Source organism: Ceratina calcarata, unplaced genomic scaffold (assembly GCF_001652005.2).
Source record: "Ceratina calcarata isolate Rehan_Ccalc_2016 unplaced genomic scaffold, ASM165200v1 scaffold505.2, whole genome shotgun sequence".
NCBI classification, from domain to species: domain Eukaryota; kingdom Metazoa; phylum Arthropoda; class Insecta; order Hymenoptera; family Apidae; genus Ceratina; species Ceratina calcarata.
In genome coordinates this window covers 34564-41902 of record NW_017174982.1, presented here as the reverse complement: position 1 = coordinate 41902, position 7339 = coordinate 34564, and the positions used below count along the sequence as shown (strand labels likewise).

General features: G+C 35.3%; 3 protein-coding genes across 5 annotated transcripts in view; 2 read left to right on the top strand and 1 right to left on the bottom strand.

Annotated features, from left to right (window-relative positions):
• Nucleotides 1-817, top strand: part of LOC108628160 (uncharacterized) — an 8397-nt gene extending 7580 nt beyond the window's left edge. For all 3 annotated transcript variants that reach the window (XM_026816278.1, XM_026816277.1, XM_026816279.1), the window contains exons 9-10: nucleotides 104-320; nucleotides 385-817. In XM_026816278.1, the coding sequence (XP_026672079.1) occupies nucleotides 104-320; nucleotides 385-581 (414 nt within the window). In that variant the 3' untranslated portion in view covers nucleotides 582-817. The remainder of the gene's footprint in view (nucleotides 1-103; nucleotides 321-384) is intronic.
• A 485-nt stretch (nucleotides 818-1302) lies between these two features.
• Nucleotides 1303-3126, bottom strand: LOC108628161 (cilia- and flagella-associated protein 300). The gene is made up of 6 exons (XM_018029915.2): nucleotides 2972-3126; nucleotides 2804-2885; nucleotides 2186-2255; nucleotides 1954-2126; nucleotides 1713-1885; nucleotides 1303-1643 (listed from the first exon to the last, which is right to left on the bottom strand). The coding sequence occupies exons 1-6, from the start codon at nucleotides 3064-3066 to the stop codon at nucleotides 1445-1447; spliced, it is 792 nt and encodes a 263-aa protein (XP_017885404.1). The 5' UTR covers nucleotides 3067-3126; the 3' UTR covers nucleotides 1303-1444.
• A 91-nt stretch (nucleotides 3127-3217) lies between these two features.
• CIAPIN1 (cytokine induced apoptosis inhibitor 1) lies at nucleotides 3218-5192 on the top strand. The gene is made up of 5 exons (XM_018029917.2): nucleotides 3218-3466; nucleotides 4005-4315; nucleotides 4515-4662; nucleotides 4747-4859; nucleotides 4924-5192. The coding sequence occupies exons 1-5, from the start codon at nucleotides 3265-3267 to the stop codon at nucleotides 5032-5034; spliced, it is 885 nt and encodes a 294-aa protein (XP_017885406.1). The 5' UTR covers nucleotides 3218-3264; the 3' UTR covers nucleotides 5035-5192.
• Nucleotides 5193-7339: the final 2147 nt, after the last annotated feature.

The following is a 7339-nucleotide window of genomic DNA, read 5'->3' as shown; positions in this document are numbered from 1 at the left end:
GGGTACCCCTTTGAAAAATCTCGGAAAAATTGAAAATTTTTTTTTATTGAAAAAACATCGAATTCTATTCTGACGATTCTAAAAATATAATTATTACCTTCAGATACCAATAGAAAGGACGTGTGCAGACGCGTTTATAGAACCGCACTGGTGCGCTTGCCTTAACTGGCAGAAAATTCCTGGCGATGACGTAAACGTGATCGCTGCAGCGAAATACTTCATTCAATTTCTCAACAGTTATACGAGGGATCATCGTGACATATGCGAAGAATTAACATTGAAAGAGATTATGTGGTCGGCTAAACTAATACCAAATAAAGGTATGGAAATTTCGCTTATTCCTCTCATAGAATAGCGTCCATTTCTAAGCCTGAAAACTTGCAGACTTATTGAAGTTCCAAAAGTCCGGCGATCAAGACGGTTTCGTAGGAGATTTCAGTGCCAAGACTAAACTAAATACCGAGATTTACCAGTTGAAAGTAAAAACTATACCGGGCGACGGATTATTCGAAGTTAGCATTAGTTACGATATAAAAAAGAACAGTTTCTCGACCAAAGTAAGTCTTCTGTTATACTCCTAATTCCTATCCACACGATTTACACTCACTGGCTCGACATAGACTGCAAATTTCCAGTAAGAAAATTCAGTCTTACATAAGGTATAAAATGAGTCAGAATAGAAAAAACTGAATACATAATTTAACCTTTAAATGACTATACAAATGTGTATCTGGGACACGTCTTTTAAACTGATAAATATTTTGCTATACATAAAGATTAGAAACAGGGTGTCCCATAAAAATTGTTAGAGTCAAAAAGGGCTAATTCTGAACAACAATTTCCTTTGTTAAAATGCAAAGTGACGCATGGTTTTTGAATTATTAACGAAAAACACTGACCAATGAGAGCATGCATAAGACCTTAATGGTGTACATTGGGTTTTATGTATGTACAGATCATTTATATTACCGGCGTTAGACGACTTTTTCGTTTACACGTTGTATTCATATTTTATTTATTTAAGTCGATATGCGAGCACGCATTTAAACGAGGGAAACAGAACCAACTGATATTGCGTTCTGATTTAAGATATAATAACATGCCAAAGTGTATTTATTTTTAAATAGCTCAGGTGAGTTCTAATTAAATGATCTAGTGCATACGTGCCGGCACATATGTATAGTTGTGTTCCCGAGAGTCTAGGACCGTTTCGTTCAACTTAGAAGGTGGTCGCAGCGAAGTCCCTTCACACGATAAAGCATTGAAATTCGTAGAACGATCAAAAACTGAACTGTGTCCGATCCTAGACTCTCAGGAACACGAGTATAAGTACAATGTAAATAATGCACAACATAATCGAAGTAACCGATTACTTTTCCTATTAGATAACGAACACGTATAATAAATACAATTCACTTACGGTGTAAATTAATTTTTTTTTTTCTCATTGCGAAAGGCGGTATTCTCCGAATTGATGTAGAAACGTCGTCGTTTCGCGTGTAGTGCCATCGACCAGTAAGAAGCCAATATTTTGGGTGTGCGACGGGTCGGAAGGGAAGTAACCCTGCCCTCTGCTGTCTCTCGCTATTACGTTTAAAACTGTGGTACTGATCGACAAGTCTGTATCTTCTTTTTTTTGTACGCTAGCGTTGCGAGGAAATATAGTGAGCAAAACGAAGATAGTCGCTGATTTATTACAAGCATTTATCAACCTTATCAGATCCTTGTAAATGGCCCTAGTCGTTTCGATGTACGGATCTATAAAGTCTTCGTATTGGCACAGCACTCCGCCGAGTACGAGCATTCGGAAAATACGGAATATAAACTCATCGCGTTCGTCTTTTAAATATAAATTGTACTCCGGACACTCTTTGTCCAGTAACATCTACAAAAATAATTGAATTCGTGAATAATAAAATTTTGATGAATAATTATGACAGAATCGTGACGTACTCCTCTGAGATTGTCGGAGATCAAGAAGTTTTCTAATTCCGTGTCGTATCTTTTACAAATACTTCCAGACTTGTGAACGATCCCGTTTTTTGGGTCTTTTAATTTACTGAAGAACGACATGTTTAAAACGGAACAGGGCACAGGCTCTATTTCTACGGTCGATGCCGATATGCCTATTAATTATGAATACAATTATCGCGACGTTGATTTATAATTGAGATCGTTTCCTTACCTTGTCTTGCCCAACGATTTCCTTGTTTCGTCAATAATTCTTTCGACACGACACTGTCTTTAAAGAAAGCCTAGAAAAGTAGGAAAATTAAGTTACATTAAGTTATGTTTTACAGGGTGTCCTACAAAAAGTGCTAGAGTCGAAAAGGGGTCATTTTGAATAATAATTTCCTTTGGTAAAATGCAAAGTGAGGCATGGTTTTTAAATTATTAACGAAAAACATTGACCAATAAGAGCGCGTGTAGGGCCCGCGCTAAGCCACGGTCCGAACCATCCTATCCGTGGCTGGGCGCGTGCTCTCATTTAGAAACACTTACGAAATCATCTCTCTTCGGCTCTAATGCTTTTTCTGGGACACCCTGTAGAAGGAATGGGGAACCTTCAAATATTTCCTGTACAACTTCATCTTTCTATTATATAGATAAGAGACCCATTTACTTCCCCTAAACTGTTTTATATAAAATAACAAATAAATGTTGTGAAATTATTAAATAAAATACAGATGATTACTATGAAAATATTGTAAATCAGTCTGTTTTATTTCACAAGTAGTGGTTCAAAAAATAGCCTTTCGTATAAGAAATATTCCCCATCCTTGTCAGACAATAGTTAACTAACTTCGGCCAAATGGTATTTATGATACTGCTGGAATGGTTCGTTAAATGAAAAGTGCTGTACAACGTAGTTTCCTTTGATGCCCCTGTAATGAACAAGATAAACTATCAGATAATCATTGTGTGATTAATTGATTATAATTTGAAGAACTTAATTCTACAAAATCCTCACCATTTTGTAAGGCATTCTTGAGTCGCTTTGTCATTGATTCCGATCAAATTTTTTTGTGCCAAAGGCACAAACGTGTATCTGGGTTCAATCTCCATTTTTAAACAAACTCGATTGCCATGGAAACAATTCGAAATTGTCGCGTTCTCGCTAAAATGTCGGTAAGGTAGGTTCGCACCATTCAAATCGATTGCCACGGATGTTCCTTTCCCCTACCTTACTTCCGTCCCCCAAGTTTCGAGTTACGAGACTTACGAATTGACAATCGTTATCACTGTCAGTCGTTGTATAGTTGTATGAGTACGAACACGAAGGAAATTCTGCAAATTTCATGTTCTCTAATTAAAATGTCGTTTGTTAAAGAGGACAGCAGTGTGCTGATAATTTTAGACAGTGAACTGTCGCGCAACGATGTAGCAGGCTTGGTGAAAGAAGTCGAGACGCAGCTTAAAAATGCAGACCAATTGTCGATAGTCTCGTCGAAAGAGTTGCAGAAATGTACGTGAATTCTAACCTAAGGACAGACATTCTCTACGATTTAAATTCTAAAGACAAAATTTTACGAAATAATAGAAATTACACAGGCCAGCAGATAAATCTTCTGCTAAATTTATATCTGGCTTCTATCCACAATTTTTCATCATGTGACTTTCAAACTCTTCTGCTCTTTTTACAAATTAGAAAATTAGCAGAATATATTATAGAAATTAAATGTAAATTAATGTTACGATATGACCAGCACTTTTATTTAAATAAAAATATGAAAATGTTATATATTCATCATGACAAGTCATTTCTTAATGTCATCTTTTATGAATCATCAACAACTGATACTGAAAATTTCATTTCTTTAAATATTGAAATATAAATAGTTGAAATATAAATAACTGGCTTTTTATTGTCGTACTCAGAATCACTATACTAAAAATCAAAAGAATGAGGGAAATCATTAAAACAGTTTTTCATGATTGGCCTGTGTTATGCATCAGTTAATGAAAATAGTTTCCATTTTGCAAATGTGCAATTGCGTTTCTAGGTATTAATTCCTCTTCTTACGATGCAATTGTTTCTATCTTTAAACGATCGTGTCCGAATCCGAAAGTACTTCTAGAAGAATGTCTGCGAATGTTGAAACCTGGTGGCACATTAGTAATTTACGAATCGTTCCAACAAGAAGAGAACGTAAACTTAATTTATGACGAAAGAGTGTCGAACTTAAAATTAACTGGTTTCAAAGAGAAAGATCAAGAATTTTTCGATACTAGGAAGCTGAAAGATCTTTTAGTTAATGTATACAGTGATGTAGATTCCGTTTGTGAGGTGGTAGCAGAAAAACCAAGATTCGAGGTGAGTTCTATTAATTTAGGAACCATTCAAGAAATATTATAATAATTAATGGCATCGGTTTTAAAAAAATATTGAAATATATTAACATTTAGGATTCTGTAATTTTCTTATAAATTCATCAAATCTGTAATCTATCATACATTTACATCCATAAAAAATCCATCAGTTTCAATGAAATACATGTTTGAAATTTACGTAGATCGGATCTAGCGTGACACTTAATTTTGGCGAGAAAAAATCGTCGAATATCTGGAAACTGGATAACACCGTTGACGATGAACTGATCGACGAGGATGACCTTTTGGACGAGAACGATATTTTAAAACCCGAAGCGTCTAGTTTAAGGGGTAACGTTCAATACTTTTGTTTCCAGTCGATCTCGAGCAATTAATATTTATTATATAAATAATATATTATTGATCGATTTTTAGTGTGCGCTACCACGGGTAAAAGAAAAGCGTGTAAAGACTGTAGCTGCGGCCTGGCGGAGGAACTGAGCGGAAAGGCCGCACCGCAAGAGACACAGAAATCCTCTTGTGGGAATGTAAGTTTGTTCTCGCAATGTCAAAAGCACCTAAATATAGAATTGTTTGATATATATTTTTCAGTGTTATCTGGGGGATGCGTTCCGTTGCGCCAGCTGCCCATACCTCGGCATGCCCGCGTTCAAACCCGGGGAGAAAGTGGTTCTACCCGAGAGCCAATTAAAAACGAATTAACTCCGATTAATTTAATAATCACGCGTCATTACTATTTTCCATATTACACATCAAATCGCAAAGGATGATCTACTTTATTTCGTCTCCCCAGAGTGAAATACGTCGCGTTCAAAACGAGAAATGTACTTGAAATTTATGTAATAAAAGGATTTAAAATACGTACTCGTTTAATTACTTCTTTATATTTGTATACAATGAGGAATCAACGTGTGAACTATAATAGAATGATACAAAAAAAATAAAATATTCACATAAGCGTACGATCAATTTACGCTTTGGTGTCGAAATAAGATTTTAAGTACCACGAAATTATAATACAATTTGTTTACAGATCGATTAATTGTATTAAAGATATAAAACACGATAACAAAAAAGATAAAGAGAAGAAACTGAATTTCGCTACCTAATCTACGAACAATTGACTCGGGGTATATAAGCTTTTCACTATAAATCCACTATCCCTCCTCTGGAGATGAGTGCCCGTGAAAGGACTATATCCCGGCTTATCGTACAGGGCGTATCGCACCTTGTATCATTCTATTTGAGCATAAAATTGGAATCCGACAAACGATACAAATATTTATACCGGTACAAAAGCTTGTCGATTGGTGGCCATTTAAAATAAATAATTCGATTCTCGCAGTGTGCAGGAACAAAATTAAATCGCTCGGTCTACGTTAAACAGGAACATCGCTCCGCGGTTTAATCGAACGTAAAAACTAACGAAATTATGTAAGTTTAGAATCGCTTATAGCTGCCGCACGATCTTTCATATAATAGCCCCGTTCCCCTTGTTACTTTCCTGGTTTTCACTATACATTGGTTTATCTTTTCGATGCGATAGAGACGCGTTTGCGACGATCACTCGATATAAGCATTTTAAGAAATTCAATTCGTTTATAATGAAAATAAAGAATCGTCGAAGTTGTCTTGAAAAGATTGTCGGGCTTATATCGAGAAATCGTGTTTCTTATCAACTATATTATTATCGTATATCTGAAGTACTATGAACTTAATTCTATTTCGAAACGATCTTTGAAATCATATTACATAATGTCAATCATGTTACTTAAACGGTGTGACAGTGTTACGTGTAACTTTGGTGTAAATTTACAATCTTTAAGTAGTTATTATATACTCCGTAAAAATTAGCTACCGTTTGCAGTTTATAGTTTAAGTATAAAGAGAGCGATGTAGTATAGGTAGAGTTTTTTTTTTTATGGAAGCAGTGAAAGAAATTATTTCGATGACGTTATGTTAAATTGTTCGTATGTTACTTTCGCTCATTTTCATATGTATGTATGTATATATGTATGTATGTATGTATTTCTATATAGCTATTTGTACTCTATCTTGAGAATCAAGAGATTACAGAGAATCCTCCAATAGGCGAACGAATTTCAATATAAATGATGCAGTTTTATTACAAACGTTATATACGTTATTTGCACCATACGAGAAATAAATAAATTAGAATGATCTAATGCATGCAAGTTAGATGATTGGTATCGATTCGTTTTATCCGAACGTAATGAAATTTGTTAGGGTAATTATTATTATTCGTCTAAATTCATCTTTTAGAAACGTTGAGCAATTATTAAGTAATTAAGGCATGTACCGCTTTGGTTGCACTCGGAATTAATGTACAACATGTGCTCTTAACAAACGTGTGGATAGAAACGAACGAGGAACGAACGTACATAGACACGAGAGTCTAGACCGAGTAATGCATTTTTATTCTATAAAAGAGAGAGAAAACGCGGTTCCAAGGAGGAATAGAAAGAAAATAAACTTCACCATTAATTTTCTTTCTTTGGTCTCCCATTCGACTCGGTCTATTCTCGTACGTCTAATTATCAAACTAATTATTTCTACAAATTCTATATATATAATTATTTATATATATATATATATATATCTTTCTCTGTCATTTTTATACATCAGGATATTAAAAAATTGCGATCGAACTGAGGAGGATTTAAAAAAAAAAAAAAAAAAATATAACTAATTAAATAAACATTTGTATTAGCTTTACCGTGTCTAAAGGAGACAATTTACGTACGAACACAGCCCTACATGACGTAATAAAAATGAAGAGTCCTCGAACCGAGCTTTGGTTTTCGTTCACTCGACTGTACCATCGTGTTCCCGCAGATCGCGTCAGCATTGTCATCGATCATAACGATAATACTACCCCGTCCGGTGGCGTGTACAGCCGCGTGGTTCCGCGCAGGGTGGCGGACCACGGCATCGCCGAGCACGTTAAGTCTTCGGCAATCGACGCGTCGTAACGTTAGTCTATGCT

What these genes read in the sequence shown, in the direction of transcription:
- LOC108628161 (XM_018029915.2), bottom strand. Translation starts at nt 3,066, where the DNA reads ATGGAGATTGAACCCAGATACACGTTTGTGCCTTTGGCACAAAAAAAT. An exon ending in CAAGAATGCCTTACAAAATG is followed by an intron (nt 2,886 to 2,971) that starts GTGAGGATTTTG and finishes TGTTCATTACAG; the next exon opens with GGGCATCAAAGGAAACTACG. An exon ending in ATTTACAAGGATCTGATAAG is followed by an intron (nt 1,644 to 1,712) that starts GTTGATAAATGC and finishes TCGCAACGCTAG; the next exon opens with CGTACAAAAAAAAGAAGATA.
- CIAPIN1 (XM_018029917.2), top strand. Translation starts at nt 3,265, where the DNA reads ATGAGTACGAACACGAAGGAAATTCTGCAAATTTCATGTTCTCTAATT. An exon ending in GTCGAAAGAGTTGCAGAAAT is followed by an intron (nt 3,467 to 4,004) that starts GTACGTGAATTC and finishes TTGCGTTTCTAG; the next exon opens with GTATTAATTCCTCTTCTTAC. An exon ending in CAGAAAAACCAAGATTCGAG is followed by an intron (nt 4,316 to 4,514) that starts GTGAGTTCTATT and finishes AAATTTACGTAG; the next exon opens with ATCGGATCTAGCGTGACACT.